This window comes from Dipodomys ordii, unplaced genomic scaffold (genome assembly GCF_000151885.1).
Source record: "Dipodomys ordii isolate 6190 unplaced genomic scaffold, Dord_2.0 Scaffold90, whole genome shotgun sequence".
Classification (NCBI taxonomy): Eukaryota; Metazoa; Chordata; class Mammalia; order Rodentia; family Heteromyidae; genus Dipodomys; species Dipodomys ordii.
Genome location: NW_012267306.1, coordinates 8,979,285 through 9,007,233, shown reverse-complemented (window position 1 = coordinate 9,007,233; position 27,949 = coordinate 8,979,285). Strand labels below are relative to the sequence as shown.

The 27,949-nt window shown below is 36.2% G+C and overlaps 1 protein-coding gene across 1 annotated transcript in view; it reads right to left on the bottom strand.

Annotated features, from left to right (window-relative positions):
* Cacna2d1 (calcium channel, voltage-dependent, alpha 2/delta subunit 1) overlaps nucleotides 1-27,949 on the bottom strand; it is a 374,122-nt gene that overhangs the window by 284,213 nt on the left and 61,960 nt on the right. The window contains exon 2 of the mRNA XM_013026008.1: nucleotides 10,932-11,013. Within this exon, the coding sequence (XP_012881462.1) occupies nucleotides 10,932-11,013 (82 nt within the window). The remainder of the gene's footprint in view (nucleotides 1-10,931; nucleotides 11,014-27,949) is intronic.

The window sequence follows — 27,949 nt, the reverse complement described above, 5'->3', positions numbered from 1 at the left end:
GTAAAAAAGAGGGGTCCACAGTTATGCAGTACTTCACCAAGTGATAAATATGTATGTACTAGAATTATTGGAAAATACAAAAGGAAGGGTAAATTAGAGTATAATGGTAGAAGGGCATAAAAATTAGTAAGCTGGTTTAAATCTTTTGTTAATTCCAAACTGCTTTAAATTAATAATATCCAGCTCAGAATTCTACTTGCTATCACAGCAATTTGTACCTAGGGGAAAAGAATCAAAATATAAATTTGTTTACTATAAATTCCATCTGAATAAACACAAAATTATTCAGATGCAGATACGCAGATACCTAAGTATACATACATAATTTGGTTATATCCTCAAGTATATAGTGCATGCTTTGCGAATGGTGGCAACATCATATTGATACTTCCAAAGCCATTCTGTTTTTCAAGTTTGTTATGATGAACCCTCTTTTCTGGGACTATGCCATTACATTTCAAATGGGACATTATCTTCAGAAAAGATTTTTAGGAAGAATGAAGTCAGTGCTGGTGAACTTCCTGCAGCACACACTCTTACTTGCCCCAGTTCCTATTAATAGGAATGTGATGGGAACACTGCTGAGCCTCATATTAAAGACAGAAGGAAATGAAGAAATGACCATCATTAACACGACTTAAATTTTCTGCACACTCTATATTTGAATATATTTAACCAGAAATGCAGATTGCTCCCAGAATACAGAAAATAAACTATAATAGACTAAGATAAATGTAAAATGCATTCATAGCAACAATGTTTCAGTAACATTTTTCAGTAATTTTTGTAAGATAGAGACATGTCACATTTACAGTAAATTTTAGCTTCATCTCTAAGAACAAGCAGGTTCAACACAAGAAAAACATGAAGATGAATGTTTCTTTCCTTTTCTATATCTGAATCTACATACAAGTTATGCAATGAGTATATATTTTACCCACAAAATTCACATGAAATTCAAAGTGGGAGAGATCATAGTAGATTCTATTAAAACTAAATTAAAATATAATTAACCATAAGCTGAGTGAGATGCCCATTTAATGTCTCTAACCTCAAATGACCTAAATTCATTTCTCTACCAATGAAAGAATTTTAATTTTTAATTTGCCCTCAACTTATACTTATTCACCTATGACTTTTCTAAAGAAAATCTGCTAATTACCCATGTGGATACTCAGTTTTACAAACTTACATTAACTTTAAGAATTTCACATACTTTTCCTTCAGTCTTCCTAGAACAATTTTTCAATTTGAGCACTACTATCCTTTGTTAGCCAGATAATGCTTTGTTGTCAGCAAAAATGTCCTTAATATTGTAAGACATTCAATTACGCCTCACGGATGCCAATGGTGACAACCCCTACCCCAAACTGGAATTAGGATCAGCACAAAAACTTCCCAGATGTCTTCTGTGAACTAAATCCTCCCTGGCCAGGAACCACTGGGACAGGTATATATTTGGAAAAACACTAAATAATAATTTAGCTCTCAGCTACCAGCAAAGCTTAAGAAAATGTTATTCAGTGTCTGATGCTAGAACAGAATGGTAGAATGGCAAAGGCAAAAATATGAGTCAAACTATGAAAGTGTAAGAGTCACTCTAATAGTGACTCTAAAAGTATAAATCCTCATAAAATATAGTTTGTCTTTGCAGATAAAGTAATTAACGACTGTTAAAAAAATAGCATCTGGGCTGACATCTGAGGATCTGACTTGGAAGCTAGCCTGGGCAGCTAAGTCCATGAGACCTTCATATCCAAAAAGGCGAAAGTGGCTAAGCACAGAAGGCTCATTCAGTAATCCTAGCTATTCAGAAGGTGAAGATCTGAGGATCACGGTTCAAAGAAATACAGAAGCTGGAAGTGGCACTGTGACTCAAGTGGTACATCACTTATTTTGAGAAAAAAGAAAAAGAAGTTCAGGGACTGAGATCAAGCCTCAGAACTGGCAAAAACAAACAAACAAGAAAAAATAACCTGAAAGTGGCACTGTAACTACAGTGGAGAAGGCAGAGGAGGAGGAGGAGGAGGAGGAGGAGGAGGAGAAGGAGGAGGAGGAAGAGGAGGAGGAGGAGAAAGAGAAGAGGAAGAGGGAAGAATAAGAAATCTTTTGAAATCACCAGTAAGGAGGGGAGGAAATTTGCATACTCAACTAATAACATATTTTACAGCGAGATAGAGACAAAGAGACACAGAGAGAGAGAAAGAAAATGAGACAAAGACAGAAATTCAGAGTTAGATAATCCTAAATTGCCCACAAATTAAAGCTAGTGACTCTTCACTGTTGAGAAAAGTAAACAAACAAACCCAAATATGAAATAATAATAAGCAGCTATAATTATTTATTAAAAGTAGAAATTGCACCAGGATACCATAAAGACACCTACACATCCATATTTCTTGCTGTACTAGTCACAATAGCCAGGGTATGGAAACAGCCCAGATATCCTAAAATAGATGAGTGAATCCAAAAACTATGGTTTTTATACACAATGGAATTTTATGCAGCCACTAAAAGGAATACTATTATGCCATTTGCAGGGAAATGGATGGACCTAGAGCAAACCATGTTTAGGGAGATAAGCTTAGCTCAGACACACAAATAGCACATATTTTCTCTTATATGCAGAAGCTAGACCTAAAATATACCAGAGCATGATAAATTATACAGGATGCTAGGCATTCACCTATAATAAGGAGGATACTTATAGGAGAGGAACACAAAGGTGCAATGTCTGTGTGTCTGATCATATAAAATAATATTTAACAAAATGAACTCCAGAAAATGGAGCTACTACTTTTGTTTTCTTATATTTTCATCTTGTTCATTTATCTTTTTTTGTGAGTAAGGGGGGGTACACAGATATGAAGTGATAAAGGATGTACAAATGGTACTCAATTAGTGGTACTCACTAGTTGAAAAGAACTGTACAACTTATGGGTGAAAACAGGAGGGGAAATTGAGAGAGTACAAGAAAGGGTAACATTGTCCAAAAAGTAATGTATTGTTTACCTGAGTTATATAACTGAACCCTGCTGTATACCACCTTTATAATAACAATAAAATTTTCTTTAAGAAAGGGGAAAAATAAAGGAAGAGGTAACAATGCTTGATAGGAAACCCACTCATTACCTTGCTAATGTAACTGTAACCCCTATGTATAGAATTTTTACAATAAAAACATATTTTAAAAAAGAAAAAGTAGTTCCTTTAGTATTAACTTTAGTCCTTCCTTTTCTGTGAGGAAGGAGGGATTGTTATTACTCCCACTTGATCAGAGGTAGAATTCTAATACCACCAGCCACTTTGCAGCACTCACAGGACTAGAAAGTTCCCAATCCCTCCTGTTCCCTGAGCTCATTCTGGGGTCAGAAGCACCAATTATGATCTACTCTTAAGTAATTTTTTTCACGCATTAATATGCTGAGTTCTCTACAAGCAGAAAATGAACATTGTTTTACATAAGATGACATGACCACAATGTCAAAGAAAAAGCCTCATTGAATTTGTAATGAAAACAAATTATTCACTCAGAACACTTACACAAATAATAATTAGAGAATACTGATGTTTAATATTTAGCCACATCTCATACTAATACCTTCAAATATCAGTAAATTAAACATAACAGTAAATTAAAAGGCAAGAAGTTCTAGTAGAGTGCCATTGCAGAATAATTCTACCTTTAAAAATAGCCTTTAGGATCCAGGACCAGTGACTCACACCTGTAATCCTAGCAACTCAGGAGACGGAGACCTGAGGATCACAGTTCACAGACAGCCAGGGCAGAAAAGTCTCTTATCTCCAATAAACTACTCAGAAAAAACCAGAACCTTCGCTTCTCAACTCAAGAGGCAGAGTTCTGAGGACCATAGTTCATGTTAACGTAGGCAGGAAAAAAAAAAAAAAACTGCCTGAGACTTTTACCTTCTATTATTAACCACCAAAAAATCTGGAAGTGGAGTTGTGAGTGGAAAAAGCTAAATGACAGCACGTAGGCCCAGAGATCAAGTCGCCTTACTGTCTTTAAAAAAATGAAAATAAGATGAGATGAGATAAATTAAGGTGAAAAATAATATATTAACAATAGAAGAATATGCATGACATAGCAATGTAAATATTCTTGATGTTTTACAAGCCATGAGGAAAAGCAAGAAAGGAGAGTAGCTGAAAAATGAATAGAAACAGCAGAGAAGGAAAATGTAGAGGTCTGGGATTGGTGTGAAGAGGATAATTGCAAATCTTCATGCCTCCTGCCTTCCTGCAATGGAGCATACAGGGTTGCCTACACTGTCTAGACCCCAGAGCTAGGGCCATGATGAGCAAGGCAGGTGCAACAGGCACACAATCCCTTCGAATATGCAAAAAGCCTGATCCCACCCGTTCTTCGACCTAATTTTTTTCCATTTTATTTATTGTGAAAATACTATACAGAGGGGTTACAATTACATAGGCAAGATAATCAGTACATTTCCTATCAAGCATTGTTGCCTCCTCCTTTGTTTCCCCTTCCCATCCCTTCTCATTACCCCACCACCGGATCCTCCCCCTCCCCCACCAAAGTTGTAAAGTTCGTTTTCGACATAACGACTTGTACATCTCATTGTTGCAATGGGTCCACCTGTATCCCTATTTTAATGATTTGTTTTTTCCCTTCCCCTCCACAAATTATACCAACATCAAATACAGTGAAAGCAGGGGTTATACCGTGGGGAGGGACATACAAAGCAACAAAGAAATCACCTTATAAATATGTTAGAAACAATTGCATGAAAGAAAAACAAACATTTGAATTCTTATCTTGGGGTTCATTTCCCTAACATCAACTTATCTGACCTTTTCTGCTTGACTCAGACATACACTGGTTATTGCAAATAAGGGAAACCATGAGACCTATGTTTATTTGGGACTGGCTTACTACACTTATAATTTTTTCCAAGTGTTTCTATTTCCTAACAAATGGACCAATGTCATTCTTTCTGATGGAGGCATAGAATTCCATTGTATATATATGCCGCATTTTCTTGATCCATTCATCTACTGAGGGGCATCTGGGTTGGTTCCATATCTTAGCTATGGTAAATAATGCTGCAATAAATATAGTTGTGCTGGTAGCTTTAGTGTGGTCTTGTTTGTGATCATTTGGGTAAATGCCCAAAAGTGGGATTGCTGGATCATAGGGAAGCTCTACGTGGAGTCTTTTGAGGAACCTCCATACTGTTTTTCAAAGTGGTTGAACAAGTTTACACTCCCACCAACAATGTAGTAAGGTTCCCTTCTGTCCACATCCCCTCAAGCATCTGTTATTATTGAGCCTCTTCAGTAAATGGAGCTGGCAAAATTGATTAACTACTTGTAGAAAACTAAAGGTAGATCCTTATATATCACCCTGCACCAGAATTGACTCCAAATGGATCAAAGACCTTGGAGTCAAAGCAGACACTGTGAAAACATTACAGGATGGAATAGGAGAAACCATAGGTCTCCTTGGCACAGGCCGAAATTTTCTTAATAGAGACCCGGAAACACAACAAATCAAAGAAAGGTTGGACAAATGGGATTACATGAAATTGCAGAGTTTCTGCACGGCAAAGGACATAGCTACCAAGATGACAGAAAGCCCATGGATTGGGAGAAAATCTTCACTAGCCATACAACAGACAAGGGTCTCGTATCTAAAATATACGTGGAACTCAAAAAATTAAATCCCCCAACAACAAATCTTCAAAGAAACAACTGCCCAATAAATAAGTGGGCTAAAGACTTAAAGAGAAACTTCTCTGAAGAGGAAAGAAGGATGGCCAACAGACACATGAAGAAATGCTCAACCTCTCTAGCCATAAAAGAAATGCAAATCAAAACAACATTGAGATACCACCTCACCCGAATGGCTATAATCTTTAACCAAATTGAAAGTTGTAAAGTTGTAAAGTTTGTTTTTTGACATAAATTTAAAGCATGGTTATTGAACTTAAAAACATTTTCCTAGTTATGCAGAAAGCTGAGACCCAGAGGGTTGTGGTTCAAAGCCAACTTAAGTAGAAAAAGTCTATGAGACTCCATTTCCAAATATTCACCTGAAAGCTGGGCTGGAGGCATGACTCAAAAGCGTCAGCAGAAAGTTGAGCTTGAGGCCTTGAGTTCAAACAGTGATACAGAAATAAACAATAACAAAAAAACATGTTTTCAATAATATTCCATATACATCAATTTTTTAAATTCTGTTTATGAATATGATATCAGATCATCATTGTGCATGGAAAGATGTGTGTGTGTGTGTGTGTGTGTGTGTGTGTGTGTGCGTGCAGAACTGATAACATATACTAAAAAATTCTGTAATTCATATTGTTCCAAATCTATGCTTTTCATAATCTTGGGATTCTTTTCAAATTATTTCAAGAAGAAATACTCTTAAGTAGGTAATTGGTGGTGGTATAGCTTTGGCTTCTTATTATATCTTTTTTTTAAAGAGCTATAGTATATTCAGATATGCTAACCTTGTGCCCAATTGGGAATGTGCTGGAAACATAGGAAATATTAAACTGTAAAATATTAACAACTACATTAAAACACATAGAATTCTTTTTCACTTCAAAGTTGTATCCAACTTAATAGCTACACGGTATTGAACAAAATTTTAACCTCAGAAACAATTTCTTCATGCATAGTGTTCACTGGACAATGTTGACCTGAGGTGCAACGAAGTAATGTACTCACTTAGGGTGGTTAGGAGAGACCCTACATCCATGTGGAGAAAAACCCTTTCCATTGAATATTAAAAGGTTCTAATGGATTAAAAGTTCGCTGTGGAAAATTAAAAGTACAATTTATTTCCTATATTTTTATTTCTTTGAATTATTTGATATGCTTTGTGTGGTGTGTGCACATATGGATTTATGTACCTGTAAGTGATTAAGTACTGGAATAATTCAAGGACAATGATAGTATACCTGAGCTCTTCCACTCTTGATCTTTAACAAAAGATTGGCAAGTAACCTGGACCAAATGGCTCATCTGTAAAGACGTGAATTTATCAACTGTCCCAAGATGACGTTTAATGGTCCCTTAAAGAAATCTTCATAAAATTGCCAAGTTAAATTAGCTTAGTAATATGGCTGTTTTATTTAGTTTTTGGGGGCCTTGTTAAGGTAGATGTATTTTTGAACTAGTAAAAATAGTCTGAGAAGAATTATCATTTCTACAATGTTGACTTTCAATGTAGGAAAACACACCACTCCATTTTGTTTTCAACTTCTGGTCCACACTATAATTCAGTATACCAATCTATATGGCTCAGTGGTAGCGAGTAGCCTACATGAGGCCCTGAGTTGGAGCCACAGCACTGCACAAAATCCAACAATAAACAAACAAAAAATACCTCCACAGCAACGCTCCAATCCTAGCTAAAATTTAACTCTCAACTCTGATATCCTACAGCCAATGTTAGCTTAAGTAACATGGTCACATCGTGGACCTTCTCTGTAGGAAAGAAATAGGCATACAAAGGTATTTATCTTATACAAAGATACTGTCCAACATGAATTATTCCCAATATTGAATTCTGCACTATCTCTACAAATACACACATGTGCATGTGCATGCGCACGCATACACACACACACACACACACACACACACACACAGAAATTACATGACAAATAATTCTTATAATTTTTCCGTCATGGAGTTGAGGTATGTAGCCCATAAACAAAAAATTAGTATACCTTTAGTGAAGTACATTTTCTTTTTCATTCTATTTTGTTATCCTAATTCAGATGGTAATTTGTTCACCAATATTTACAGCAGTAATCTATACTTCACAAAGCAGAATGGAAACTAGGTGAGATTTTCTTTTTTTTGTTTAATTTATTGCAAAAAGCAAATCTAACAAGCAAAATTTTCCATTTTCACACCAAAAACAAGGAGATCAGCCAAGTAAGTAGTTTTCAAAGCTAGAGAATCTTTGAAGGAGTTGGAAAATAAAATGAAATAAAAGGCTTTCCTAAGCTACTAGTTGTAATCTCAATCTGTCAATAAAAAGAGCCATATAATTTAAAACCAGAATCTGTCAGCTGTCACTGTTTTCTCATTGTGGTTCACCCTCAGTCATGGTAAATACTATAGAAATAAGAATTAACAAATAAATTTTACTGACATCTCCACAAATTCCATCACTTTTTACAGAGGCTCCCTGACTGCCCAACAGACTTGCAGATTCCACAAACTTTCCTAAGAAAGTCAATGCAGATCTGAAGTATCACCTTAGGGGTTAGGGCTTAGACATTTCTACCCTGGCAATGGAGGGTTTTGTTTTTGTTTTCCTTTTTCAGTTAGCATAGATTGATTGCACATGGGATGGGGGTTAATTGTGGTGTTTCTACACATGCATCCAGGGTCACCTGCATAAATTTCTCCTTCATCTCGTTCTCCTATCATAAAACAATTTCAACAAGCTACATTCTTCTCTTTTCATGATACGCATAAAGTATTCTGATATTGTTCACCCTCCTGCACACCCTCCCCCTTCACATGGGTACCCAACCCCCAATGGTGCCTCTTAATTTGTACAAGGAGTTTGATCGATGGAGATTTTTTATTAGTCCAGTGTCAGTTGTGTGAGGAGAGCAGCTGTGTCACTTTGTCTACCCTTGATAGACTACAAAGTGCCTGGGATACATTATGTCCTTTGTAAATGCTGACCAGAATTAAATCAGACCATTGGTATTCACAAGAAATGCCTTTCATGTGCCTTGCTTTGCAGATACTGGTTGAGTATCCATTCTCTAACCACCTTGGGAATGAAAGTGCTTCACAGGTCAGGTGTCTTGAGATGTTGATAGATTTGCATAGAAATAATGAGATATGTTGAGGAGGAACACTAAGTCTAAATACGAAATGCCTTTTTATGTCTTATACACCTATGGACATCATCAGAAGGTAACTCCTAACACCACTTTGGATTGAAACCCATCAGACTTAAGGCATCAGATCATCACTAAAAAAATTCTGAACTTGAGCTGGGAAGGTGGCTCAGTGGTAGAGTGCTTGCCTTGCGTGCATGAGGCCCTGTGTTCGATTCCTCAGCACCACATAAGCAGAAAAAAAGCCGGAAGTGGCACTGTGGCTCAAGTGGTAGAGCGCTAGCCTTGAGCTGAAGAGCTGAGGGACAGCGCCCAGGCCCTGAGTTCAGGCCCCCGACTGGACCCAAAAAAAAAAAAAAATTCTGAACTACTAAGCATTTTAGATAATTTAGGATTTTCAGAAAAATATATTGCTAAGCTAAATTAAAATTTGGTAAGGGTCACCCTTAGCTTAATAACTATAATTGCCTTCTAAAAAAATTCAGAAAGCATGTGCGTATGTGTGTGTGCAAGCACTGTGACTTGAATCCAGGGGCCCTGTGCTCCTGCTTGGTTTTTGTTGTTGTTGTTGTTCAATGCTGGTGTTCTACCACTTGAGCCACAGCTCTATTTCTGGCTTTTTGCTGGTTAATTGGAGATGAGGCTCCATTCAGGCTAGCTTCAAACTTAAATCCTTTGATGTCAGCCTCCTGAACAGCTAGAATTACAGGCACAAGTAACCAGCGCCCAACTCACATTAACTTTTAAGTATTTGATTAACATGATTTTTACAAATTTGTATTAATATATAAATTAACTATGTATTCCAGGTTTCCCCAGAGAGAAATATTCATATGGAAGTTGACCATCTATAATGTGAAATCCAAAATCCTTCAAAATCTGAAACATTTTTGAGCACCCAACGTGATAGTTACAAGTAGAAAATTCCAAACTTCAAATGATGGGTCAAGGTTAAAACACAAATGTTTCTCATATTGTCTAAAGTTTTGTGCAAGTTTGGTATATAAGGTATATATAAAATACCAATAAAATCTGGATTTAGATTTCAGTCCCCATTCTAATTTTTTATGCACATACAAATATTCCAAATTCAAAAACAGCAAAAATCCAAAGTACTTCTTATCTAAAGTGATTATTCATAGCTCATAACTGCAACTCCTTTTACACTATCTCACTGAATAAAGCCACAGTATTTTTTATATAGTAGACCTCATTGCGTAATTACAATACAGAATGAGAGTACTTTCTAATTGTTGCATTATTTGCACTGTTACAAAACTAAGGAGGCCTAAACAAATGAAATTTAATTTTTAGCAATTCTAATAAAGTAGATACAGAAATGTTCTTACAAAAGGAATCTAATCAGTTTAAGATGCCACAACAAGATATATTAGTTGATCCCTGTCACTTTCAAAAATTATTGGAGTGACTGTGACAGTCAGTTTAGAAATCATAAAAAAAAAAACAGCTTTCCTAGTGTCTACATTTCTTATATCAAAAGCTTCATCTCTGGGTGTATATTAACACCTCACAACTTATTTTTACAAATAAAATCTTCTTTATCCAGAAGTAGAACTATGTCCTAAGTGGTAGAGAGCTAACCGTACACAAACAAAACTCAAGGACAGTGCCCAGGCCTTGAGTTCAATACCCAGGACTGGTACAATAATAAAAATAAAGATGTGTTCCCACGAAGATGCTCAGAAAAATCATCACTGGACTTGAAAACAGCACCACAAAACAAATTCTCAAGTATATATTGCAAAATGAAAATGCTGTGGTAATATGTGCATGCCAGCTAAATTTGGATAGGATAGGGACACACACATCTAAAGGAGAGAGCTATGTGGAAGCCATTAGGTGTGAGGGCAGGTGTCATTGAGGACTCGGGACCAGTGACATTCTTGCTCATAGTAACCAGGGGTACCCAGGCCCTCTTTCAGTACTTCACTGCCAGCTCCAACCTGGGAAGTCTGTCCCCACTTGCAATAGAGACACAGTTTCCTGGCAGATAGGACTTCACTGTAATAGGCACTAGATTAAGAGGAGTCTGTGAGGGGTCTTACTCACATCAACAAGCTGATTGACTCCGCTTGCTGTCTTTGCCAGTGTTACAAGGTCCTCCTGCATCTTGTCCACCCATGACTTGATCCTGCAGAGATCAGACAGAAAAATGCTCTCTCAGAGGCTGCCAAACACATTCAGATCCTGGCATGTGCATCCATGCTTCCCATAACTCCTTAAATTGCCTTTGCATATTCCTTCTTCTTGCTGGTTCTCAGGGTGTGCACCTTCTCATTGCACCTTCAAATAGAAAGGCACCAAACCTTCATGCAGAACCTCTTAAGATGCCAAAATACTCCCAAAGCAAAGAAAGGAAAGTTCCATGAGTGTCTTAGAAAATGGGAAGATAAATTTTGCTTTTTAAAACATAATTCCATAAAATAGTTACTAAACAGAACGACAAACTGTATATTTTTGCTTATACATATGCCAACTGAAAATAACTTCAGACTATTTGAAAACCCAACAATCACACTATTCTGAGGTAACCTCTCTCAATTTAATAATATGTTCCATAATCGTGTTGTAAAAATGTTTCATGCAGTTGAAACCATCATTTATCTACTAAAAACAACTTATTTTCTTATGCCATGATACTTTCACATGTCATTACAAATGCTTTGAAATATTTCCTTTTTATGGCCACTTAATATTCCCTTAGTTCTAGATTCTATAATATACTTGGTGGTTCTTATTTTTCTTGACAGAATCTCATCAGCTTTACCCAACAAACATTACATTGCAGCAAATATAATACATAAGTAAATAAAACATTATGTCCAAATATCTCAGGACATCAGCTTTAAAAGCACCACTTGTTTCACCACTTGAATTCTTAGATTTGGAATTAATGGATCAAAGCTTTAATTTTAAAGCTAACATTTGTTTGCATAATTGATTATTAAAATTTTACCTTTTCAGGTATAATCTTTAGAACAGTGCATGCACACTTAAAATTACATTCTGTAGATATCAGGACATTTTTACAAAAATCTCAAACCCATATACTATCTTCATTTTGTCTTAGCATTAGGAAAATTGCCAAATATCATCCATTCAAAACTATTTAACTGAATTTTCAATTCCTTCATATATTTTATTTATTCATTCTTTTCTTGCACATCATTTTTTCGATTTCTCTAAAATATATGAAAACATTAATAAACCAAGAAGAATTAGAGTTTGTATCTGAATTTGAACTCTTCTCCATATCTATTATTTAAATAGTGGAAACCTAACTGTGTCTTCTGTTCCTTAGAGGAAAATTTATAGTTTATCAGTCACTAAAGATTTTTTAGATAGGATTCCACATAGAGTTATGCTATGACCCAGCAATCCCACTTTTGGGCATTTACACAAATGATCACAAACAAGACCATACTAAAACTACCAGCACAACTATATTTATTGCAGCATTATTTACCATAGCTGAGATATGGAGCCAACCCAGATGCCCCTCAGTAGATGAATGGATCAAGAAAATGTGGCATATATACACAATGGAATTCTATGCCTCCATCAAAAAGAATGACATTGGCCCATTTGTTAGGAAAAGGAAAGATTTGGAAAAAATTATATTAAGTGAAGTAAGCCAGGCCCAAAGAAACATAGGTCCCATGGTTTCCCTTACTAGTATATGTCTGAGTCAAGCAGAAAAGGTCAGATAAGGTGATGTTAGGAAAATGAACCCTAAGATATGTATTCAAATGTTTTTTTTCTTTCAAGCAATTGTTTCTAACACATTTATGAGTTTATTTCTTTGTTGCTTTTTATGTCCCTCTCCTACAGTATAACCCCTGCTTTCACTGTATTTGATGTTGGTATAATTTGTGGAGGGGAAGGGGAAAAACAGGTCGTTTAAATAGGGATACAGGTAAACTCATTGCAACAATGAGAAGTACAAGTCGTTATGTCGAAAACTAACTTTACAACTTGGGGGGGGCTGGAAGGATGGGGGAGATGGGAAGGGATGGGAAAGGGAAACACAAAGGAGGAGGCAACAATGCTTGATAAGAAATGTACTCATTATCTTGCCCAGGTAATTGTAACCCCTCTGTACAGTATTTTCACAATAAAAAAAGTTTAAAAAAAGAAAAAAAAGAAAATGTGGTATATATACACAGTGGAATTCTATGCTTCCATCAGAAAGAATGACATTGGCCCATTTGTTAGGAAATGGAAAGACTTGGAAAAAATTATAGTAAGTGAAGTAAGCCAGGCCCAAAGAAACACAGGTCCCATGGTTTCCCTTATTTGCAATTACTAGTATATGTCTGAAACAAGCAGAAAAGGTCAGATAAGTTGATGTTAGGGAAATGAACCCCAAGATGAGGAACCAAATTTTTTTCTTGGGATTCTTTTAACATATTTATAAGATGATTTGTTTGTTGCTTTGTATGTCCCTCCCCCATGGTATAACCCATGCTTTCACTGTATTTGATGTTGGTATAATTTGTGGAGGGGAAGGGGAAAAACAAATTATTTAAATAGGGATACAGGTGGACCCACTGCAACAATGAGATGTACACGACGTTATGTCTAAAAATGAACTGTACGGGGCGGGGGTTGGGGGCGGAGGATGGGAAGAGATGGGAAGGTGAAACAAAGGAGGAGGCAACAATGCTTGAAAAGAGATGTACTCATTACCTTGCCCATGTTATTGTAACTCCTCTGTATGGTATTTCACAATTTAAAAAAAAAGATTTTTTTTAGATAAATTGAAAGGTAATGGAATAAAGAAATTCATGTGGAGTAAAAGCTTACATTGAAGGGGATTTGAATGAAGCTTAAGAAAACAAGCAAAAAAAAGCAATGAGCTGACAAACTAAAGAGAAAGAAGGAAAACTGAGTCATTAAAAAAGAAGATGTATTACCTTAGCGAAAATCACAGAGGTATGACTTAAATGTGACACAAACAGTAAACAAAATGTATTAAAACTTTAGCAGAAATAAAAACAGAATGTTTACTTAGACATGCTATGTGAATAGACAGAAAAGGGTAAATGAATATCAAAAATAAAATAGATAAGCCGGGCACCGGTGGCTCACGCCTGTAATCCTAGCTTACTCAGGAGGCTGAGATCTGAGGATCGCGGTTCAAAGCCAGCCCGGGCAGGAAAGTCCGTGAAACTCATATCTCCAATAAACCACCAGAAAACCGGAAGTGGTGCTGTGGCTCAAGTGGTAGAGCACTTGCCTTGAGCTGAAGAGTGCAGGGACAGTGCCCAAGCACAGAGTTCAAGCCCTACGACCGATAAAAAAATAAATAAATAAAAATAAATAAATAAAATAAAATAGATAAAATTATAGAACCATAAAAATGAGTGGTGCATGTGTTACAATAATATTACAGTTTGTACTACTTATATGCAATTACATAGCCCTGAAAAAATATATAAGTACTAATCAGTATTCTTAGCATTGCTCTTAGATACCATCATGGCTCATTTTTAAAAGAAGAAAAGAAAATAGACTCCTGTTAAGAACCTAATACCATCAAGTAGTAAGGTAAGTTATACAACCCTTCAACTGAGAATGGACATATGCATTCACCATACATAGACATGGAAAGAAAGGAACTTAGTTCATGCCTGAATTCTGATTTATGCTAAGCTTATCCCAAACATCCATCCTCCTTGACACCTTCATGTACTGTCACTATTAATGTTCTCTGAAGTGAGCCACTGGGGGGCTAAAAAGTAATCCAAGATCTGTCCAGTCTTATCAGCTCCTCTGACAAGCTGTCAGGTACCCTGTATAAGAGCAAGGATTATTCTTCTTTTCATATATATATATATATATATATATATATATATATATGGTATGTTACATGATTTTCCTAAAATAGTCAATAAGCATTATGCCTTTTAAAATTGAATGGCTGCAGTGGCTAGGAAATAAAGGTCACAAAAGTGAAAAATGATGTTTAAATACACATGCAAATCTTTATCATTCTCTCTTAGTAAACCATCAACACGCATATCAAATCACTAATCAGTATTTTGTTATATGTATCCAGAGGTATTATAAAATTGGGGGGAAATTATGAAGGGTACAGGATTTTCATGTAGTACAAAAGCAACAAAGCAGTCTCCTAGGACCAGTGTGTTACTTGCTCTTTGTTAACCCATTCAGCAAGTACTAGAATCTGCCAGGGAAGGGAAGGCATTGAAAGATGGAAAAGCAAGTTGGGGTTAACAAAAAAACACCAAGAATATGGTGAGATATGTTTCAGGAACTTAGCCTATTAAGTGGGAAGACTGATAGAAGAGGGCAAGAGATACTATCTCCCAACCATTTTGTAAAGGTGATGTACAGAGAGGTTCAGTTACATAGGTTGGGTAATTAGTACATTTCTTTTTGAACAGTGTTACTCTCTCCTTCATTTTCTCCCACTTTTTCCCCTCCTGACCTCCCTTCCCCCAAGTTTGTAAAGTTCATTTCCAACGTAATATATAATATTAGAGTATCATTACTGAATGGCAGTAATTTCTCTTTTTTTATTTTAGTTTTGTACCCAAAGACTTGTATATATGTTGGTCTATTTTCAGGAGGGGAAGGGGAATCACAGAAGTGGTAGGACAAAGGGTGAAATAATTCAATAGTGATCTCCTCCAATTAATATGAGAACTCATTAATAACAGAATATTATTAATAATTAATGTTACAGGTACCTGGAAATATTGACAAGAAAGTGAAATCCAAAGAACTGAGCAAAGAATGGTGTTTATATATTTTTCAGACAAAACACAGTTACGGTGTGAAGGGCTAAGACAAATGAGTATCTTGACGTGGGTAGTAACTTTTAGGAGTATTATCAAGAGACATATAGAGTAAAAACTCATGGAAGATTAGGGTTACTTAAGAATGTATTCAGCTTCATTGCAGCCCAATTGCTTATTTCTGGTACACTAAGGCTTTATTCTTGGTTTTGGTATCTAAAAGACTCCCTTCCAGAAGAATCTGCACAGATTGTTGCATATATGAAAATGCAGGACACATTGCCCTGTCTGTAGTTCCAGTACCTCAAGGGAATAAAAACCACGGTAGATTTTGCAATTTCAAGCCGTCTGTATGGCTAGAGTCCAAGTTTGGTTCAGTAAACACTATGACAAGAATGTTGGTAAAAATTTTTAGTCAGAACAAAAATACTATTATTCTGAAGCATATAGTGTGTGTTTTCCAAATAATGAAGAGATCTTTGACAATGAGAGGACAAAGAATTATAAGATGAGGTAAGTGGCTATGAGTGCGATGAAATAAATTTCCCTAGCATCATGCAGGTTGTGGTTGGAAGAGAGAAACAAAAGTGAGAAAATAGAGGTAGCAGGGAAGTGAGAAAGGAGGCCATCTCAAGAACTCTCAGCAGTAGTTAAAAAGGAAAGGGGAAGGAAGGAAGGCGAAGCAACCAGCTCAACAGAAATCCTCATGTGGACATGATTTCACATACCCATGGGAATAGCAACTGAATGGCAGAGAGACTTGACAGGTGAGTCTGAGAGGTTCTCAGTTTGGCAAGACTAGAAGACAGGATATATAGAAAGGCAATGGAAGAACAGGATAGAGAGACATTGATGACTTGTGGTTTCAGTTTAGCTTTTATTTTTGATTCCTAGCTAGAGGTTAAAACCAGGGCCTCACACATGATGGACAAGAGCATGACCACCCAACAGCAGCCCAACCCAAATCAATTTTTTAAATTGATTCAATTAGAAACATTTTGAGAGATTCAAGTATAGGAATACAATAGACAATCAAACTGACACATGTACATAGCCATCACAAGCAAGGACTGCATAACATTCAAAGACTGGTTGCCAAAGTGCATAGCAAAGGCAGAAACAAATCAATGTACGTCTCCAAATGACAGTTCATAGAAGGAAGATGAGAGGGGGAGCGGGGGAACCAGCATTTTGGGCTCTAGAAAATAATATTTAAATAATGTTAGAATCAGAACAGTAGAAAGAGAAGGGAATCTAAGTACTGTGGTTAGGCAGAAGCCATAGGAGGGGATCATTCTCATAGTGGAGCTAAGGCCATCAGAAATATAAGTCCACTTGAACTGTGAGGCGAAAGACAGAGAGGCAACAGAAAATAGATAATGGAGAAGTTGAGGCTCTGTATTTATTTATTTATTTGCCCATCCTGAGGTTGAACTCGGAGCCTGGGCACTGTCCCGGAACTTTATCAGCTCCAGACTAGTGTTTACTCCCTGAGCCACAGCTCTGCTCCCAGCTTTTTGGTAGTGATTTATTGAAAATAAGTCTCATGGACTTTACTGCAGGAGGTGACTTTGAACTGTGATCCTCACATCTCCCCCTCCTGAGTCGCTATGATTATCAGTATTAGCTACCAGTGTGTAGACATTTTATTTTTTAATATGATAGATAGGGTAACATTTCAATGCAAAAAGGAGAAAAACAAGTAGGGAAGTAGTTATCAAAGATGCAAGAAGGGCTGAGTATGGTGGCACATACCTATAATTATAGCAATCAGAAGCCAAAGGCAGAAGTTTCAGGAATTCCAGGCCAACCTGGACTACATAGTGAGATTTTATCTCGAAACAAATTTAAAAAAGAAAATCAAATTCAAGAGAGAATATATAATTTATTGATAGGGCTCGGGAGTAGAAAACGTTGCTTCAAAATATGGTACTTCATCATTTCATAAAACAGCAGGCAGAAAAATGACCTTTTCCCTCTCTTCTCCAAGGATTCTCATATGACAGCTATCCCATCATTTCCATAGGTTAGAAATGTCACAAAGAAACACCAGGAGGAATATGAACAAACAGCCCTGCTAGGGTCCCTAGGTTGTTACCATTAGGGCATATAAGACTGTCCCGCAAACATACTGCCTGAAATCTAGTTGCTCCACCAAAGTCATGGAGCTCTCCTTTCCTTATAAATTTAATATGGTCAATAAGTGTATATGCTCTTCTTCTGCTAATCTATACATTTCAACAGGAGTCTCAGCCATGAATATGTGAGCAAAGAAATTCTTTTCTCCCCTACAATACAGCAAGGTATGTTTTTTATGCACTTAAATCTCTGAGAACATGCTTTAAAAACCCAAATCATTTAAGTGTTACATTGTATGATATAGAAAATAATTTAAGCTCTATTACTCCCCAAGTCTATGTGATAACTCATTACAGATTCAACTAGTATGTTTACAACTACTTGATGTGTGCATAAATTCTTTGTAATCTGAAGCATTCACTAAACTACCTAGAATAAAAGAGCCAAATGTTATTGAATAATTGAAATAATCTTGTATGCTCTAAATTTCACTTTAGTGCATGGATACAGTGAAGATTCTAAATGCAAACATAAAAATGTTCACATTTTCATGAAGTTTAAAAAGAAAAAACTACTTGTCATTCAATTAGCATTGTTCCCTTTAAAGCTGGATTTGTCTGTAATGTGGTTTTCTAAAGAGTTAATGCACAGATCAGACAACTCTTTTTTTAAAAAAAGGAAAACAGTAATCCATTTCATTTTGTATGCAGTTGAGGAACATGAAATTCTACAAAGCACAAATTATGCCCTGCTTACTTAATCTATTCTAATGTGTAACTGTTGAGTATAAAGTGTCAAATCTTTGCAGTTACCATTTAATTGTTTTTTGTTTTGGTTTGGTTTTTTTTTTGCTTGTTTTGTTTGTTTTTTGCCAGTCATGGTCTTTAACTCTGGGCCTGAGTGCTGACCCTCAGCTCTTCTGCTCAAGGCTAGTGCTCTATCTATCACTTATGCCACAGTGCCATTTCCGATTTTCCAATTAACTGGAGATAAGAGTCTCATGGCCGTTCCTGCCCATGCTAGCTTTGAACTGAAATCTTTGGATCTCAGCCTCTTAAGCTTGGGACAATGGGAAAAGAGAGATAGCCAGACATGGATGGCTCATACCTGTAATCCTAGCTAGTCAGGAGGCTGAAATCTGTGGATTGTAGTTCAAAGCCAGCCCAAGCAGGAAAAGTCCATGAAACTCTCCAATAAACCACCAGAAAACCAGAAATAGTGCTGTGGCTCAAGTGGTAGATCACTTGCTTTGAGCTGAAGAGCTAGGGACAGCAACCAGGCCCAGAGTTCAAGCCCCATGACCGACCAAAAAAGAAAAAAGAGTGATAGGTAAGCATTATCATACTTGTTCCTACCTAAGACTAAGGTGACCTTTCCTATACTCGATGTGGGCTAAATCCTGGGGGGAGGGGAAGAGGGAGGTTAATGTGTGTACAACTAGTGCTATCCATAAGGAAGGAACACTAAAACAGACATCTTTCTACCCATCCATACCCCACTAGAAATTATCATAGGGACACCGAAGAATGGGAAATTCACTATGGAGAAAAGGAAAGAGGAGGATTCTTACAGTAAGGGATTACAGGAAGTTACTGAAAATGAGAAATCTGTAACACTTGGGGCCTGTGCTAAAGCAGTTCTCTGCCTCTGTCACTATTTTTAGCCAGTAATTGTATTTTTAACTCAAGGAGCCTGGTAGAGCCAGGGGGGAAAATTTAAATATCAAAAGATCTAGAAAACTGACCCTTGCAATTGTGCTATTATATAAATAGCTTATTCATAAACTTGAAGGCATAAGATCATACATTTCAACAGTCAAGTGTTCCATTTGCTATAAATATCCTACCAATGTGAAACTGCTTCTAGTTTTGTTATATAATAAACCACCCACAGTGTCCCCGTGGTTGAGTAAAAATAACATAAGTAAGCCAGAGATTTAGATAACATGAACATGTAAATTTGTTAAATATTCATTTCATAGCCAAGCACCAGTGGCTCAAGCCTGTAATCCAAGTTACTCAGGAGGTTGAGATCTCAGGATCACAGTTTGAAATCAGCCAAAGCTGGCTCCAATTAAGCACCAAAAACAAAAGGCTGGAAGTGAAGCTATGGCTAGGGTGTTAGAGCACTAGTCTTGGGCAAAAGCCCTCAGGGACAGTATCCAGGCTCTGAGTTCAAGCCCCAGGATACACACACACACACACACACACACACACACACACACACACTTTTATAAGCTGTATATATATCTATATATATTATATATAATATATATGTTTGTGTTTTTCTTATAATATGGATAAATATGTATTGCAATACTGTTTCAGGTAAAGCAGTTGCCTGATGTCTGCATTAAATCCGATGATTATTTGGGACCTGAATGTTGTACTAGGAGTCTTAGCTCCTAAACTCATTCTCAGTTTAGACCGTTTTCAAGAACACCACTGTTCTGTATTTAGAAAACTATTTCAACATGTGAAGGGCTTTTGCATTCTTCTTATTTTGGTCTAGAGTAATGTGGGGAAATGCAGAAGGAGATGGAATCAGGCTAATCAATTTGGAAAGGTAAAGAATTTGAGAGCAAAAAGAAAATGTTGAAACATTAAAAACTGTTACTCAGCTCATGTTTCTCTGCTTTCATTTTCTGCTGGCCTCTGTGTGTGTGTGTGTGTGTGTGTGTGTGTGTGTGTGTGTGTTGCGCTCCTAACCCAATATACCAATAACAATATTCATAATTATTCACAGTTCTCAAAAGAAAGGCCAAGAATCTTCATATGATATTCTTTTTCCCACCATTTTGAAGTGATTCTTGTTTTATTTAACCTCCCACTTTTTGTTAAATGCTTTGTTAATATTTTCTGCTTGGCTATATTTTCTGCCTCAGCTGCAGCATTTTGCTTCCAGCTTCCAAACAGATAAGAAGCAGAGTTTAGGGCTGATATTAAAGTGGCTTCACAGATTGGCTGGGGGGGGTGGGGTGTCTCATACGTGCTATTTGTTCCCCTAGGCCTCAAGACCTTTGCTTTTATCCTTTCACATCACTGTTAGTTACAACCTCCAGCACGGTCCCTGTGCAGCTCCGTGCCAACTGGGGTGTCCCACATGGCCACACAATCTGCTGCTGGTGTTTCTATGAACTAAATGAGCTGAATTTCTAATTACTCATTACAAAATCTCCATTCATCTTACTGAAAACCTTCCCTTCCATTGTTCATCTGTGCTTCCCCCCCCCACTCTTGCAGATTATTCATAAATTTTATTTTAGCCTAATTATTTAAGTAATGTCATGATTTTTTTTAATCTTCAGTTCTTTTTTTCTCAATTATGTGAGCAAACATAATAGTTCCCAAACTACAATATCCTCCAATGATGACTACACTGGGATTCTGATCTAATAAAGGCCAATCCAGTACCCTACATGGATTAATATCTCCAGTCAAGCTAGGGTAGACATTTCCCAGACATGTCAGTTTTCTCTGATAGCTTTAAGTCATATGTCTTAAGCCTCTTTAACTTCCCAAAATCACCCTTCAAGTTAAAACATCAGGTCCTTCTGTTCAGTAAAGTGGGCAAAATCTCATTAATCTTTCTTTTATCTAATTTTCTAAGATATGTATCGCCTGTCCTACAAAGTGTAACATATTGATATAATGTCTTATGTTAGTGTCATTTTCCCAACAGCATTCAATTTGTTAAATAGATGAACCACAATTAAGGATTTTGTGTTGGCAGCACTTGCATATTTTAAATATACAAAAGAGGCTTAAAAAACAACAGATAATAACTTTTGACCATATGTATGCCAAAAGCTGTTCTGAACAAGTTCCACATAAAAACCCCTTAATTCTTGAGAAAATATATAGAGAGGTTCTATTATAAGGCTACTTTACATATGAGGAAACTGAGGCATAACTTAAATGCTTAAAATCACACTAGATAAAAAGCAGTTTTGACTTGAATAAATATAAATAAAACTAAAATATAAAAATATAAAAAATAAAATAAAATATAACTCCTTAATGAATATTAAATAGTGCAGTATAATTAACATTCCACACACTTCTCATAACTTTGAAACAATTCCTGTTTTCTACTTTATTCAACTTGATAGCCCTGGGCTCAGAGCCTGTTTCCTAGATGTAAAGAGACAAAAAATGGCATGTACGGAAGTCTTATATTTTCATGGCAAGAGAAAAGTCTATAGTAGTTAGAAAACAAAAATTTCAATATTGAGAAAAACCAGGTATTTAAAGAATCTGTCTCTGTGGAGCTTGGAACAAGGTTCTATAAATGTGACAACTTTTCGTCAGAGTAAAATTCAAGATTTCCTCAGGGCTACCAAATAAAGCAAGCACTACTTATTTACAAGCAGAAAATGTAATGCTTTCATCAACGTAATGTGACATTTTGCAGATAGCTAATGACTCCCATATTATTCCCAGCATGCCCACAGATTTGACAGGAAATAGCAGGTTAAATGTAGAGTCAGATTCTAAGAAGAGCATTAAGTGCTTCAACATGAAGCATGCATGACTACTTCTGCCGGACTTCACTGTTTTCATGATTCAGGTTCAAATATACAAACAAATGTATGAGTATAAAAAAAAATCAGGATCCAGATTGACACTTGAGCTCTTCTTTTAAATACAGCCCATTTTGTAATTTGTCTACCAGCTGTTCCAAGACAGACTTTACTTAACAATCAAAAGCTGTCAAACCAAACATATTAACTTGCAAATCTGAAAGACAATAACCGTCCCTCTGAAGACCATCAAAAAGAAAATGTGCCAGGTTAGCTTCCCTTCAATATTTTAATCTTATTTTATTTTTCATTAAATACAGGGTTCTTCAGAAATAAACATGAAGGGTATTTCAGACGAGATCGGGCGCATTCAGGGTGGTATGGCTGTAGACTACATGAAGAGTATTTCAAACATGAGATGATAAATATCTTTCCAGTTCAGAAAATATATTGCAATATAATTGCTTTCAACCTTTTGCCCCCTGAGAACATGGTTGTCTTTGACCCTTTTACCTGGACTGTATACACCCCCTGCTACTGAGTTCCCTCTGGTAGTCTGCACTTGGTGAACGTTCTAAGTAGTCTCTTGGATAGAAGAAATAGAACCAGGTTCCATTCCTCGCCTCCTCAGTATAAACACAACCTAACTATATTTTTCCATCATGTTTCCCAACTAACACAACAAAATGAAAAACAACAGTTGTGTGTTTTAAAATCAATTTTTTTAAAAAAGATTAAACACAGAAACAACAGAACATCTATTACATGGTGGGGAGGAGGAAATGTGAAGATAGAGGTCAAAGGCTTCAAAATGACAGATGTTTAAGATGAACAAGTTTAGAGATCTAAATTTGAGGACTAAAGTTAAGAAGAACATTATATTTCACTAGAAATTTTGTTAAATAAGTAGATTTCAGCTGCTCTTGTCACAACCAAATCAGTAACAATGTGCAATCATAGATATAAATCTGCTTTGATGCAGTATTCATTGTACTATATCTATACTTACACATACCTTATTATATTATAATTAAGCTCCATATATATATGTAATAATATTCACTTTCAAATTGATCAAGTGGCAGAAAAACTTTACCTTAGCACTATTAAATAATCTCTTTCAAAAAGTATAAATCATTGGTGATAGATTATATATGTATACATACATATATATGCCAAATAAGAAAAATAATTTGCAATGTCTTGGTCACAATTTCTTTGTTGACAGTGTTTAATTTGCAAATTATAAAATATTTGCTAATGTTTAAATGACATGTTACTATAAACTTTTATGCATTATATGTTGAAAAGGTTAAAACAGGTAATAAATATATATATATTATAAATATGCTTTTCATATACATATGATAAAGCATTTTATATAGCTAAATCCAAATAAAGCTTCTCCATTATTTTCTATATTATAAATATGTTATAAGGCATAACATGTATGTAAAGTTACTAAGGTCTTAGCACATCTAAGCTAAAATGTTGTTTTTCAAGTTAGACCTCAAGTATCATCTGATAATTCACTATTACAGCAAAAAATTATATAGAAGAAATTGATATGATGTATAGTTCCCTTAATTAGAAGTAAATGAGAACATAAAAACTAAATTTTAATCAAAAATATAAAATGAGCCATTTAAAATTTAGTCACTTGGCTTCTCAAAGCTCTCATTTATGTGGCAGCATTGAATAATTATTCAGTGATTAAGAACAAAGACCTAGAAACAGGGTAGCACTGAATCATCACAGAAACAGGTTGAAATCATTTAACAGGCCTTGGTTCAGACAGGTCCCTGCTATAAGATGGCACACTCATGAAATTCATCTTTATGAAATATGAATCATGAAGCAGCCATGAATTAAACATCAACATGCCGACTGAATTGTCACAGTCTTCTAATTGTGTGTGTGTGTGTCTGTGTCTGTGTGTATGTGTGATTAGTCAGTCTATCACAGTTTGTAAGGTTTCAGTTAGAGCACATTGCAATGTGGATTTCAACAAGCAATTTTAAAATGGATCACCCTGTATTGTAATATTAAAGTCTCCAGATTTCTGAAGCTAGATCTGTGAGTCACATATGACTCAGCAGCCTCCCACAAGCCTGACAAGCCTTCTCTTCTCTTTCAGAATGCTTCTGCTGTAGAATAGAGGCTCAATGGACTGCTTATCAGTAGCTGCAGGATGCAAATGGACTTGAGCATATGTAGTAATAAGAGATAAAGACCCATCAACTATCACTTTCTTGCTTTGCTACCTGCAGAATTGTCGGGGACATGGTAAACTCATAAGCATTTACATGACCCTAGATCATTTGAAGATTGAATACTCTAACTTTTTCCAAATAATGCCAGTAATAAACATTATCTTCAGACCTAGAAATTACACAAGAAAGTATCTTATCTTTATGTTCTAATACAATTTGTATTAAAGAAAGCATTCTTTACAGTGTTTATGAAAATTATCATGTCCACTTTTCTTCTAGAGTACTCCTTGTGATAGGCATTCATGTAAACACAAATAGCCTTTTCTTTGGGAACAAAGTTGTACAAAAACTCTGCCAGACACAACAAAAATTTTGGCATATTTATTTTATGTATTATTACACAACAAAAAGTAAATATTTTTTTAACAAACTGTTCTTTTTTCCTGATTTTTATAGTGGTTATTAACACCTGGAATTCCCATGTAAAGTTATAAAAACCTCAGAAGAAAACTAAAATGCCTTTGCACACCCAAATCCTAATGGCAACTAAAATCTCACATAAAATATATATGTTATAATGTATTCATGTGAGTATTGTATTTTTATTTATTGTCTTATCCTTAGATGTAACAATAAAAACATTCACGTGTCAAGAGAAAACTTTATCCTGCCAGTAAAAGGAAAACAACATCAGCAACGGGAAAATTCTTAGTAATGATTAATAAACATCACCTGAATGTTCCAGAGAAATATTCTCTAATCAAATGATGGTCAAGTAGCATGACACACCTGGTAAATTATAGGGGTTAGGATTGGACTTTGGAGGTGGAATAGGTATGGCTCCTCCAGCCTAGTTGTTGAGACTATGGCTCTAAAAAGGAACAAGAGGCCATATGCACAAAATGTGAAAGCCAGGAACCAGAAATGCTGTTCACAGGAATTATGCTCAAACACAGCATAGTGAAACACATGAAAACTACCTAAAATGGGGGAAGGGAAGGGGAGAAAAATAATAACAGAGAGGATAGATTTGAGGCAAATATACTGTATGCCTGCATGAATATGTCACAGTGAAACTCCTTCTTTAAAAAAAATTTATGTTATTTTCTTTTAAAATGAAGCTAGGTGCTGGTGATTCACACCTGTAATTCCAGCTACTCAATAGACTGAGATCTGAGAACTGGGGTCCAATCAAGCCTGGGTCCATCACAATATCTGTCCTGTTCATTGAAGACATCTTGGGACCACATGGAGCTGGGAAGCCCAGGGGAAATAACATGTTCCTGATTAACCAGCTCTCCCTGAACTTGTAACACAGCCACCTGCTAATAAATTTGACTAAAAGAAAGAAAATAAAATTGAAATAACTGAAACAGATTCAGAGAACCCAAAGGAAATGAAATCAAGAGAATACGTGAGGAAAAGGGACAGAAAAAATTGGGAGAAGCAAAAGGAAACTAAAACCAGAAAAATGTAGAGTTTGCTATACAAGGTAAAAAAAAAAAAAACCGGCCTGGTGTGTTAGCACACTCCTGTAATCCTAGCTCAAAACAAGCTTTGGCTATGTAAAAATACTTTGTCTCAAAAAGGTGGGGGTGGGCTGGGAAAGTGGCTCAGTGGTAGAGCCCTTACCTTGCATGCATGAAGCCCTGGGTTCAATTCCTCAGCACCAAATAAACAAAAAGAAAAAAGCCTGGAGTGGCACAGTGGCTCAAGTGGTAGAGTGCTAGCCTTGAGCTGAAGAGCTGAGGGACAGCGCCCAGGCCCAGAGTTCAGGCCCCACGACCAGACCCAAAAAAAAAAAAAAAAGGTGGGGGTGGGGCACTTGAAGTCTTACATTTGAACATTTTAAAGAAATGAGCTTTTTTTCACCCAAAACTGCAACTAATACACAATTTAATGAACCACTATTTAGAACTTCTATTGGATTCAAGTTATAGTCCTAAATATGATGACACATACTTTAGAGTTTTACTTGTTAGCTTGTAGGTTTGTTGTTGTTGTTGTTGTTGTACACTGGCAAGAAATCAGGGTCTCCATCATGCCAGGCAACTGTTCTACCAATGAGCCATACTACCAACATTATTTGGGTTTATTTTACATGAAATTATACCACAATTCTCTAAAATAATTTTGTATTTATTATTTTAAAACCATCATTGTTTCTATTCAATTTAATGTTAGTAAAATTAATGTCTATTAATCTTTATCACTCAATATTACATCCTTAGCCAGACCTATAATCGTAACTTCTCAGGAGACTGAGACCTGAGGATTATGGTTCAAAGTCAGTCTGGAAAAGACAGTTCATGACTCCTATTTCCAATTAATCACCAGAAAGCTGGAAGGGGAACTGTGACTCAAGTGGTAGAGCACCAGTCTTGAGTCAAAAGAACTACAGGACAATGCCCAGGCACCCACACACACAAACACACACACACACACACACACACACACACACACACACTCACGCAAATATGATATGGACAAAGGATTAAAACAACCTCGAATTTGAATTACGTTGTGCTCATCAATGACAGATCAATAAGCAAATGGTAATTTGTTTTTGGCAGGCCTTAGGTTGACTCCCTACAGATCAATGGACTTCATATTTGTACAGCGCTACATTTCCAATACATTCACATTTGAACATTTGTATGAATGTAATTTTATTGTTTAATTGGTGTGCACATACAAACCCTGCAGGCACACCCTACCACTCATGGTCAGTCATTGCTCACATTCTACAGAAGAGTTCTAGGTGAGCAATAAGGGTAGCACAAAAAAAGGATTAGTTTCCCTCTTGCAGGGATTGCATAATCACATCAGTTCTATTGTCTTTAATACAGTGGATTGGGGGTGGGGATTGGGGACTTTTAACTATTATTACTATCTTAGCTAGTGAATTAGCTAACTTAGCCTTTAGATTCTCATAAAGGAAAAATGGTCTGAATAGGAAACAACTCCTGAGCTAATCCTCTTCTTAGACTACCATTGCTACAACAGAAGAGAGGCTCAAGTACATGAATTATCATTTGGAGGAAAGAAGGAGATTCAGCTTTTTAACTTGCCATCCAAGGTAGATGTTTCCTCTGCCTATGATGCTTCCCTTGAGAACTTCACATCTCCTCCCTTCCTCTAGCCTTCGGTTACCTGCTACAATCTCACAGAGGCATTCGTGAGCTTCACATCTCCTCCTTCCTCTAGCCTTTGGTTACCTGCTACAATCTCACAGAGGCATTCATGACCAGGCTTGCCAAACTTTTAACTCTGTCCCACTTTCTGTCATCAGTTTCAGGCTACACTCATTTCTTCAAAACACTCACAACCTTGAAAGTATTGAATTTTATTTGCTTATTTACCTTTCAGTCTCTTTCCTCCAGAATGTAAACAGTCCCAAAGAAAATGTTATTTGAATAGAGACCTGGAAACAACAAATCAAAGAAAGGTTGGACAAATGGGACTGCATAAAGTTGCAGAGCTTCTGCA